Raw genomic sequence first — 11,973 nt, 5'->3', positions numbered from 1 at the left:
CAGGTCCTTCCATAATCAGTTTAAGCGAAAAATTGGTCACCACACAAATCATCCCCTTCCCCCCTTGTGTGGTATTGAAGTATAAAACATCACAAAGGATAAATATAAATATTTGATAGGATTCGATTCATTTTAGTTATGAACAAAACTAACTAACATTTTTTCCTTTCTTTCGAAAATATATAGTCCTTTTCGTAAAAATTCGGCAACAACGACGAAAAACATTATAATACGGGAATATCACCTTTTGAACCGAAATCGTGATTGGAGAATTAAAATTTTGGTCTTTATTTTTGTCATGGTAGTTTCTATTACATATGAAAGAATAAAATAATAAATCAAAATAAGGAATATCACGAGAGGGGAAAAAAGGAGTAATAAAATACCGAGTGTGTTTTACCTTCCAGAAAAAATCTGGTTATAACATTTTAAGGAGATATTTATTCCACTTTTTTTTTTAGAATAGTTCAGAAGGATAATAGGAACCTCATAAAGGAAAAGTGTGTCGTTGGAACTTTGATAATAGGTACTTATGTCTTATATTTTAGAGAAAAGTGTAGATTTGGAGACGCCAATATAAAATAAATGGAAAATGAATTTAAAGGGAGATAAAAGCATAGGAAATATATATCACACACGTTCTATGCTTCTTTTATTTAATTGATGAACACATTACACACACATGCTATATTTGATCAGATCAACAACGGCAAATTTTTTATTTTTTTTCTTAACCTGCAGAGGTTTTGATCAGTCCATCATACTTTTTTTCTTGAACGACACTTTCGTCACTTGTTATTTATCTTATAAGTGACTAAAAGTTGAAAACAAGAGTACAGACAATTTCGAAGACAAAAGAGACACAAAAACAACACAACAACAACAATTACAAGAACAGCACTGGATTGCTAGCGACTACTTATTTATTAGAGACGCAGGATTATGTTACTCTGTTAATACGAGGTAACACGATGTATAAAGTCTGCAACTTGTCCGGTGCTCTGGAAGGTCGGAAGGAGAAGTAATACCGAAATCATATGCCCATAATAGCATCACCAACAAGTGGCCCACAGGCCTTTCCAAAATTATAACATTCACTACAGAGCCAACCCTCAGAGCAATCGTCCCTGGTATTACAAGGTTTCCCACAAGTTGCATCATATCGTTCTTGAAATAGTTTCGTCGCAATTGGTAATACATCTTTAGGTAGATCTCTTAGGGCCATCACATGAATTTTCGTGGAGCAAGCTGCAAATCATAATCAAAATTCAAAATTGAATTTCGTAAAAATAATAGTCCCTCTGTCGCATTTTATATGATGCACTTTGACTGAACACGAAGTTTAAGAAAGAAATTTTTTTTAAAATTTGTGATGTATAAAATAAATCATACGTAATTATTTGTATGAATATAAAATTATCTCATTAAGGGTAAAGCAAAAAAATTAAAGTTAAATTATTCACATAAAATTAGGACGGAGGATGAAATGACCTACCAGCAATAACCACAAGGAGTGTGGTGAAAATGATAGCGAGTTTATATGAGAAACCCTTTTCAGCCATTGTAATACTGAAGTTAAACTTCAAGGTTGAGAGACTTACAGTACAATATAGACGCGTTTCCTTCCTTTTACGAAAGTCGTATTTATAAACCTCTATTTTAGTCTATCTTTGACAATCAAAATGTCTCACAACCACGCAAGTTTCATATACTCCCTCTCCCGTTCACTTTTACCTGGCATGTATACTAAAAATAGATTTTCATTTTTACTTGTCACTTTACGCATATCAAGAGAAGACAAACTTTTTTTTCCTGTTATACCCACAATATTTATTACTCATTTCAAATCATTTTCTCAAATTCAATAAAATATGCATCAATTAATGTGGGTATCATGGTAAATTATGCACTTCATTTATTATTTCTTAAGAGGCGTGAAAAGTCAAAACGTGCCAAATAAAAATCAACGGAGGGAGTATATATGAAACTTGCGTGGTTGTGAGACATTTTGATTGTCATAGATAGATTAAAATAGCCAAGAATATATATATATATATATATATATATATATATATAACATCATGACATGCACAATGTATTTTCACAAGTGAGAATTGGGGAGGGTAGTATGTATGTCAGATTTTACCCCTACCTTGTGAAGACTAGATAAAGAAATTATTTTCAGAATACCCTCGGCTCAATAAATTTCCTTAATTCGAACTAGTGAATTTCGGGACGGCTACAAAAATCTATCAACACGTTTAATTCATGGATCATTGGAACCCCTATAGATAAGGATAAACAGTCGATCGAGGACCATAGCATATAGTACGACAAAACAATGAAAAATGATAAAAATACACAAGCCCCAACAACAACTACTACTGCGCTTTAGTTCAAACAAGTTGGCGTCAGCTATATGAATTCGATTGACCATTCAACGTGAAGTTTTTAAAGAGATTTTTCCCGCTTCGAAATGCACATGCAAGGCGATTACACATAAATTTCTTAAGTCATTATATAATATTTCTCAATTCTTTCGAAAATACGAAGTACAAGTCAAATTTTATGAATGAACATGCCTTGCTACGGGGGATTAATTGGTGAAGTACTACGCCACCAACTCATATGGTAAAATATTAAAGTAATGTGTCATGAGTGTGTGTATTACTCCCTCCATTCTAGTTTATGTGAAGTTATTTCCTATTTGGTCTGTTAAAAAAAATGATCCCTTTTTAAATTTGGAACCAATTTAGCTTAAATTACCAATTCTACCCTTAATGAGAAGCTTTTATAACCACACAAATACTCTTGACCCCTTTTTGACTTGTTTAAAACCACAATTTCAAAAGTCGTCATTTTTTCTTAAATTCCGTACTCAGTCAGACATGTTCACGAAAATTGAAACAGAGAGAGTCCTATTAATTACTAAAAGCAATTTGGCCACCAACCTAAGTACTAGTACTAGTTTTATTTTTCTTTTTAGGGGAAGCATATTTACTAGTAGTTCACTTATTGACCGTGAATTGATGAAAAAACGCTCTCCTTTGTAACGACCCAACCGGTCGTTTTGAGCTTTTGAGCTTTGATTGCCAGTTCCCGGGCATGACTTGCCCGTGTTATGTATTATGACTAATGTAGATTGTTGGTTTTGATTTTCAGGAAAATTTGGAATGAATTTGAAAGAAACAGTTCAGTTGAAAGCTTCGAATTTGAAAGGTTTGACCAAGAGTTGACTTATTCGTATATGATCTCGGATCGGAGTTTTTATGATTTGATTAGCTTCGTTAGATGATTTGTGACCTAGTAGTGTGATCGAAATTGATTTTGGAGGTCCGGTGTAGAATTAGGCTTGAATTGGCGAAGTTAGTATTTTGGCGAATTCCGGTTGATAGGTGAGATTTTGATCTGAGGGTCGGTATGGAATTCCGAGAGTTGCTATAGCTTCGTTAGGTGATTTTGGATGTGTGTCCAAAATTTCAGGTTATTCGGAGGTGATTTGGTTGGGTTTTTGATCGAATGCGTGTTTCGGAAGTTTTTGAAGAAACTTAGGCTTGAATTCGATGTAATTTGATAATTTTGGTGTTAGTTGAGGTGTTTTGATGATTGGAGCAAGTTTGAATAATGTTTTAAGATGTGTTGATACTTTTGGTTGAGGTCCCGGGGGCCTCGGGGTGATTTCGGATGGCCATCGGGATGAATTTGGACTTGTAGCATTGCTGATAATGGCTGGTATCTGGTATTTCCGCATCTGCGGAAAGGGGGCCGCATATGCGGTTCCGCAGATGCGGTAGGAAAGGCGCAGGTGCGGAAATGGAATCATGGAAGGGCTTCCGCAGAAGCGGATGGAGGCCCGCATATGCTGCACCCGCAGAAGCGGGTAGGGACCGCAGAAGCGGTCCTGGGCGCAATAGAGTATCTCCGCAGAAGCGGAAGAAATGCCGCAGGAGCGGCAACCACATAAGCGGTAAAGATGCCGCAGAAGCGGAAGTGACTGGGCAGAGGTATTTAATTTCTTCTTCGCGAATTTTTGAAAGAGATAGACATTTCACTTCGGACTTGGAGCATTGTGAGCGATTTTGAAGAGGGATTTCAAGGGGTTTTGATCAGGTATGGATTCTTGGACTTAAAACATGATTTTATGGTGTAAATACATGGATTAGAGCTGGAAAATTAAGGAAATCAAGGGTTAAAAATGGAGGTCAGGGCTTGAACTCAAGAGAGTTAAGAATGGGGATTTGAGGGGCCAATTAGACCCCGATTTTGGTAATTTTGATATGTATAGACTCGTGGCGAGATAAGGAATCCGATGATGTTAATTTTCTGATTTTTCGAGAAGTGGGCCCGGGGCTCGGGTTTCGGTAATTTCGGGATTTGTGCCCGTTATTGTTTATTTCCGCTTGGGCTTTGTTCCCTTATCATATTGTGATGTATTCGCTCTGGTTTTGGATAGATTCGACGCGCGTGGAGGCCGATTTGAGGGGCAAAGGCGTCGCGAGCTAGAGATTTCGCCGGTTCGAGGTAAGTGATGATTGTAAATACTGTCCTGAGGGTTTGAAACCCCGGATTACACATCGTTGTGTTGCTTTGAGGTGACATGCAAGCTGGATGGCGAGCGTGGGGTAGAGCACCGCTGGGGATTTTGACCTAGTCCATCCCGAAAGAGTACTTTAATGCGCATTTGATAGTTAACTGTCTGATATTATTGTGTTTTGGGCTGTATGCCATGTTTGGGCCCTTGTGCCGACCTGTTGAGACCCTTAGGGGCATTTTTGCTATTTTTCCTCACTATATGTGTTGATAGCATATCCTCAGTCATGTTTTACCTGCTTATTGTTTAAAAATCTGGCTTTATCACCATATTTCTTAAAAATGTAAAAGACTGTTTGGGTTGAGTTCCCTGTTTTACTAATGGTCCGAGTGATCGTGAGTTGATGACTGAGATAGACCGAGGGTCTAATTGTGAGGTTGATGACTGAGATAGACTGAGAGTCTGATGGTGAGGCTAATGACTGAGAGAGGTCGAGGGCCTGGCAGTATATTTATATGGATCGGGCTGCACGCTGCAGCAGTATATTTATATGGATCGGGCTGCACGCCGCAGCAGTATAATTATATGGATCGGGCTGCACGCCGCAGCAGTATACTTATATGGATCGGGCTGCACGTCGCAGCAATATTGCGCTTAGGCTGTAGGAGCCCCTCCGGAGTCTGCCCCCCCACAGTGAGCGCGGGTACCCATATGGATGGGGCTGCACGCCGCAGCGATGGATCGGGCTGCACGCCGCAGCGATATATGGATCGGGCTGCACGCCGCAGCGGTTATTATATATATATGGATCGGGCTTCACGCCGCAGCGGTTACTATATAGTACCTACTGAGCGTGAGTGCTGAGTGTGAGCACTGATTGGTAAGAGTTGAGTCACGAGTGGCAGAGAGGCTAGCCCGAGGGGCGATAACTATATACATGCAAATGAGTGATGTTTGCTTGAGAGGCCTGTTTATGAACTTGTTGATTTCACTCCCCTTTTTAGTGAGTTTCTATCGAATATGTTGATTTATCGACTGTTTTCACTATTCTTTATACTGAGCCTCTGTCGGAAAGTTGAACAAATGTTTTCAAAACAACCTTTATTTTAACTGGGGTTTATGAGATGTTTAGAAACTAATCACTGATTTGGCATTTGGTTATTTCCACCAAGATTTTCCGGTTATGAAGTGTTTACGAATATTATTTTGCCCGAGAGGCTGTTTTACGAACTATGCTTTGTCCGAGGGGCCGATTATGGCTCTAATCGCTATTATTCTTTTAAATGGTATTGAACCCCTATTGAAACTGCTGGAATGTATTTCAAAATGATTTTTACTAAACGTTGGGTTTTAAAAGGAGAGGTTGAGTCGTATTATGATTTGAAAGCCTGTTGTGTTTATTGAGCCTAACGTGAATGTGGATTCATTGTTTGCTACTGCTCACTCTTTATTTACTCTTATTACTTACTGGGTTGGAGTACTCACATTACTCCCTACACCTCGTGTGCAGATTCAGGTATATCGGAACCCGGTCGCGGGTGTGGATTGGTTCAGGCGCGGAGTCTTCAGAGTTAGCAGGTGGCTGCATGACGTCCGCAGCACCACTCCCTTTCGGACATTGCTATTACTGTATTTAGTACATTATTTTAGACTTGTCGTTGTATTCAGACCAGGATAGATGCTCATGACTAGTGACACCCCGATGTCGGGCTAGTATTTTTGTTTCGCTTTGTTATTTTCAGAAGTTGTTATGAAACATCGTTTAATTAAAGGCTTAAAAAGGATTTTAAATGCTTAAAGGTTGATGTGAGTGTTGTGTCGGCTGGCCTTGTCTTCACGAGAGGCGCCATCACGACCGGGCCGGTTTGGGGCCGTGACAAGTTGGTATCAGAGCCTAGGTTACTAGGTCTCACGAGTCATGAGTATGTTTAGTAGAGTCTCGCAGATTGGTACGGAGACGTCTGTATTTATCCTCGAGAGGCTGCAGAACCTTTAGGAAAACTTCACATTCTTGAATTCTTATCGTGCGTCTTTGATTCAGCTTGAAAAGAAACTTTTGAAATTCCTTCCACGCGTTTGTATGCGCGCATGAGCGCTCAGTATCTGATGTGTCTTGATGGCTTGTGATTCCTCGATCGAGGGGCGAGATGTGATCTCTGTGAGTTTAATGTTGGGCCAGTCTAGAGGACTTGAGGCCAGATCTTTGCCTATGGCTTGAGCACCGAGGTGTTGATTGTGTGAGCAAGTGTTTTGAACTTATATGTTCGGTATTGTCCCTATTAGTGGAAGTGATGGCTGGGTAGCTATGTAAAGAGTGTATTAGTACTACGAGATGTATCCATGTGATTTGGAAGTGACGAGGAAGGTCTGCTGGATAATAGATGAACTATTAAGTGTTCGATTTCTATCGTGATTTGATGTGTAGTCGAGTCATGGGCGCGTGAAGAATCGTTTCGTGTCTCCTAGATGGGAGTGAAGTAAATTTCATGTTGCGGTATGAGTTCAGACTCAGGAAGACTAAGTGGCTGTGTAATGTGTATGACGGTGAAAGGTATACGGAAATGTTATATTGAGGCGAAACAGGTGGGTTATCTCCTACGGAGTGTTCCGAAGTGGTGTGATCCTTATGTGTATGTTAGAAGATCTCATGTGTAATGGAAGGGTACGTGTTGAAATTTGGAATTTCGGATTGCTTAAGAGAGTGGGCTTAATTGTTGCGGGGATGAATGCGAGATTGGTAGAAGATTTACAGTACGAGATGATATGTGTTTTCACAAACTTATAAATGATTTGAGTTTAATCTCACTACGGTATTGTGGCATCAATAGAGTAAAAGTGTTATGAGTTATTGAGTGTATCTTGATCTCTGGCTTCGAGCCAAGTGGAGGAGTCGGCTGTGAGCAGTTGATTGCGCGGTTAGGTGCTATGTTGGCTCCAGTTTGGGGCATGCGAGTGAATTAGCTATGGCTAGAATAAAGGAAAGCTTTGACAAATGTTACATTATGGTTCATAGAGTATGAGAATCACGGAATGTCTAGAGTGTTGTGGGTAAAGGATGCTCGACGTGTAGAGCAAGAAGTTGCTTGGTTGTATTGGGATGAGGATATCATTTTGCGGTATCGGAGTGCCAATGAGGCACGGGTGTTTCTGTTCGCCAGGTCAGGTAAGTTGCAGTTTGAATAAGAGTGAATGACTTGCGAGGATGGCTCTAATATGTTCAAGACCCTTCAGGAACCAATTGGGTATCTCCAGGTTGTGTATGTGGTTAGAGACTGTGCTTTCGTTGGAAAGAGGTCAAGACTTGTGGTATTTTTATGTTAATTATGGGATCCTATGTACCGGTATCTGGAAGTTCTGGGCTAGTTGAAGGCGTAGATGTCTGTGGCTCGAAAGGGAGATGAAAGTTTTCCTGTTATCCTTGGATGGTATGGTATATGCAGTGTGTTGTGGAGGATCGAGATTTGCGTGTATGAGGTTTCAGCTCAGTTCTGGAAGGAAGTTCATAAACTCTTAGGCAACGGGTAGCCTCAGATAATCAGGGGAAATGGTACTGCTAATCGGAAGTGATTTGACGAGAGTATATGTCTTAGAAGAAGGGTAATGTGATTAAACTGATGATACTTTGGTGGTATTGCGGCACTTTCTTGTTGGATCGGCTGTTGATATTCGAGTTGCTTGTATGGCGCATGGGAATTTTTAGAATATCTTTCGTGGAATGACTGGGTACCTGAGGTGTGATATGTATTCGGACAACGGAATTTAGGATCAGGTATGGTGATTTGTGTGCTACACGGAATTGGAGACCGCAAGTTCTCATATTCAGGCTATGTTGTGATTGTAGATCGTGTGTATCGGCACCGTTTAGCGGCTATCCGGATTTGGAGGCTCAAGTGAATCTTTATTGCTGGTAGGTTAGATTTCGGATGTGATGTTGGAATTCAGACTGGTTATCTTAGTGTTGGGTTATTCTGGACTATTGCACTATGGGCTATGCCGGAAATGCCACGGGTTGAGTGGCGAGGTGCGCTGGATTATGTTCTAGCAGAGTGGCTTACATTTCAAAGACCCAGCGGGCGGCTGGGAAGGATTGCTTTCTTAATTAGGCCTTCGCGATGGATGTCAGTGCAGAGGTTTCTACCATTGATTCAGTTCCGGTGTTGAGGGACTTTTCGGATGCGTTTCTTGTGGTCGGGCATGTCGTCGGGCGAGGTTGTGGGTTTCGGTATTGATTTGGTGCTTGGCACCGTATCGTACGGCTCCGGCAGGAGTCGTAGTAGTGGAAGGAGCAGCTTCAGGCTTTCTTGGTAATGAGTTCGTTGGTAGGCCGATGTGGATACGTGTTTAGCTTGAGCTGGCTTGGTTGGCCCCGAATCGTATTGTTGAGGGGTAGGTTGATTCGATCGTTAGTGAGCTTGTTAGTGATCTGGGGAGATCAACGAGTTGCTTTTGTGCTGCGAGACTTATGATTTATTGGTTATGGGCACATATAGTGCGGTTCCATTGGGGTTTCATAGTGGGAGTAGAGCCGGGAGTTGCTCGGTGATTGACGTACCGGTTAAGTTCTATCAGGCTTGCGTGGCATATGTTATTTGTTTCACCATGGGTGTAATGATTTGCTTGGGTTCCGGACATCAATTGTGCTTGGCTGTCGACTTTGAGCGTAGTGACTTGAGGTGTTTCATGTGTAACATTGTTCGGATGGGATCGCGCATTGTAGCGAGGCCACGTGGAGATATGACCTTTCGGGGTAGATTCAGGTGTTCTATTCCTATATGTGAGACGGGGTCTCGGCTTTGTGTTGTGATGGTACTGATGAGCTTGAGGTACAACTCTATCGTTTGAGTCATTTTTCATGATTTGAGTATGTTCAGACCGTTTCTTATCGGTGCGCGAATTATGCAAGTTGTGGCTTAGGCCTGTGTTGAGGTGTCATATCACCAGAGTGGTGTGTTGGATTCGAGGTGATTGTTGGGGTCACTAATGAATACGAATGGATTTGATTTCAGCTTGTTGGAAGGATAATATCGAGGTTCGGCTCGGAATCTACTGTGGTATTAGTCAAAAGGGAAGTGGCTTCATGAATGGTTGATCTGAAAAAAATGGTTACGGTTTATTGCGTTTCAGGTATCGTTGGCAGTATATGAGAGTGTTGGAATAAGACCTTGGTTGATAAGAGGTTTTCTACCGGTATTCGGGTGTTGTGGGCAACTGCTGTGAATAGAAGTTATCGTTTCGAGTGTTTGGGTTATGTAGTACTCCCTCCGTTTCAATTTATGTGAACCCATTTGACTGGGCACGGAGTTTAAGAAAAGAGAGAAGACTTTTGATCTTGTTGTGTAAAATGAGGCACATATATTTTGTGTGGCTATAAATCATCGTGTAAAGGTAAATTGTTTCCAAATAAGGAAATGGGTCATTCTTTTTGGCACAGACTAAAAAGGAAATAGGTTCACATAAATTGAAACGGAGGGAGTATATCATATGATTGCACCTGAGGTTGCAGGTATGGGTTATTACAGCTGGTTCGGGCTTATTCTGAGTATAGATGTGAGGTTCTGATATTGTGTATGATTTCGGGAAGCGCAATGTGGTTCTATGGTTTATGGACTAGATGGATTGTGAAATTTTAGCTATGTTGTGTTATCGGACCTATGCGAGATAGGGTGACGTGGGATCACCCCCGGGTATATGCTTGGTAAGGTTATTCAGCGATTGGATGGCTCTTAGAACAGCTCTGGGTACGTTCGAGGACGAACGTGTGTTTAAGTGGGGGAGGATGTAACGACCCAACCGGTCGTTTTGAGCTTTTGCGCTTTGATCGCCAGTTCCCGGGCATGACTTGCCCCGTGTTATGTATTACGACTAATGTAGATCGTTGGTTTTGGTTTTCAGGAAAATTTGGAACGAATTTGAAAGAAACAGTTCAGTTGAAAGCTTCGAATTTGAAAGGTTTGACCAAGAGTTGACTTATTCGTATATGATCTCGGATCGGAGTTTTTATGATTTCATTAGCTTCGTTAGATGATTTGTGACCTAGGAGTGTGATCGGAATTGATTTTGGAGGTCCGGTGTAGAATTAGGCTTGAATTGGCGAAGTTAGTATTTTGGCGAATTCCGGTTGATAGGTGAGATTTTGATCCGAGGGTCGGTATGAAATTCTGAGAGTTGCTATAGCTTCGTTAGGTGATTTTGGATGTGTGTCCAAAATTTCAGGTTATTCGGAGGTGATTTTGTTGGGTTTTTGATCGAATGCGTGTTTCGGAAGTTTTTGAAGAAACTTAGGCTTGAATTCGATGTAATTTGATAATTTTGGTGTTAGTTGAGGTGTTTTGATGATTGGAGCAAGTTTGAATAATGTTTTAAGATGTGTTGATACTTTTGGTTGAGGTCCCGGGGGCCTCGGGGTGATTTCGGATGGCCATCGGGATGAATTTGGACTTGTAGCATTGCTGATAATGGCTGGTATCTGGTATTTCCGCATCTGCGGAAAGGGGGCCGCATATGCGGTTCCGCAGATGCGGTAGGAAAGGCGCAGGTGCGGAAATGGAATCATGGAAGGCTTCCGCAGAAGCGGATGGAGCCCGCATATGCTGCGCCCGCAGAAGCGGGTAGGGACCGCAGAACGGTCCTCGGCGCAATAGAGTATCTCCGAAAAGCGGAAGAAATACCCGCAGGAGCGGCAACCACATAGCGGTAAAGATGCCGCAGAAGCGGGAGTGACTGGTCAGAGGTATTTAATTTCTTCTTCGCGAATTTTTGAAAGAGATAGACATTTCACTTCGGACTTGGAGCATTGTGGGCGATTTTGAAGAGGGATTTCAAGGGGTTTTGATCAGGTATGGATTCTTGGACTTAAAACATGATTTTATGGTGTAAATACATGGATTAGAGCTGGAAAATTAAGGAAATCAAGGGTTAAAAATGGAGGTTAGGGCTTGAACTCAAGAGAGTTAAGAATGGGGATTTGAGGGGCCAATTGGACCCCGATTCTGATAATTTTGATATGTATAGACCCGTGGTGAGATAAGGAATCCGATGATGTTAATTTTCTGATTTTTCGAGAAGTGGGACCGGGGCTCGGGTTTTGGTAATTTCGAGATTTGTGCCCGTTATTGTTTGTTTTCGCTTGGGCTTTGTTCCCTTATCATATTGCGACGTATTCGCTCTGGTTTTGGATAGATTCGACGCGCGTGGAGACCGATTTGAAGGGCAAGGGCGTCGCGAGCTAGAGATTTCGCCGGTTCGAGGTAAGTAATGATTGTAAATACTGTCCTGAGGGTTTGAAACCCCGGATTACACATCGTTGTGTTACTTTGAGGTGACATGCAAGCTGGATGGCGAGCGTGGGGTAGAGCACCGCTGGGGATTTTGACCTAGTCCATCCCGAAAGAGTACTTTAATGCGCATTTGATAGTTAACTGTCTGATATTATTGTGTTTTGG

General features: G+C 41.4%; 1 protein-coding gene across 1 annotated transcript; it reads right to left on the bottom strand.

Annotated features, from left to right (window-relative positions):
* Positions 1–617: 617 nt before the first annotated feature.
* LOC109239479 (metallocarboxypeptidase inhibitor-like) lies at positions 618–1,640 on the bottom strand. Its single transcript, XM_019406051.1, has 2 exons — positions 1,496–1,640; positions 618–1,248 (listed from the first exon to the last, which is right to left on the bottom strand). The coding sequence occupies exons 1-2, from the start codon at positions 1,560–1,562 to the stop codon at positions 1,034–1,036; spliced, it is 282 nt and encodes a 93-aa protein (XP_019261596.1). The 5' UTR covers positions 1,563–1,640; the 3' UTR covers positions 618–1,033.
* Positions 1,641–11,973: the final 10,333 nt, after the last annotated feature.

The sequence above is a fragment of the Nicotiana attenuata genome, unplaced genomic scaffold, assembly GCF_001879085.1.
Source record: "Nicotiana attenuata strain UT unplaced genomic scaffold, NIATTr2, whole genome shotgun sequence".
Lineage (NCBI taxonomy): Eukaryota > Viridiplantae > Streptophyta > Magnoliopsida > Solanales > Solanaceae > Nicotiana > Nicotiana attenuata.
This window is presented reverse-complemented; position numbering and strand designations above follow the sequence as displayed.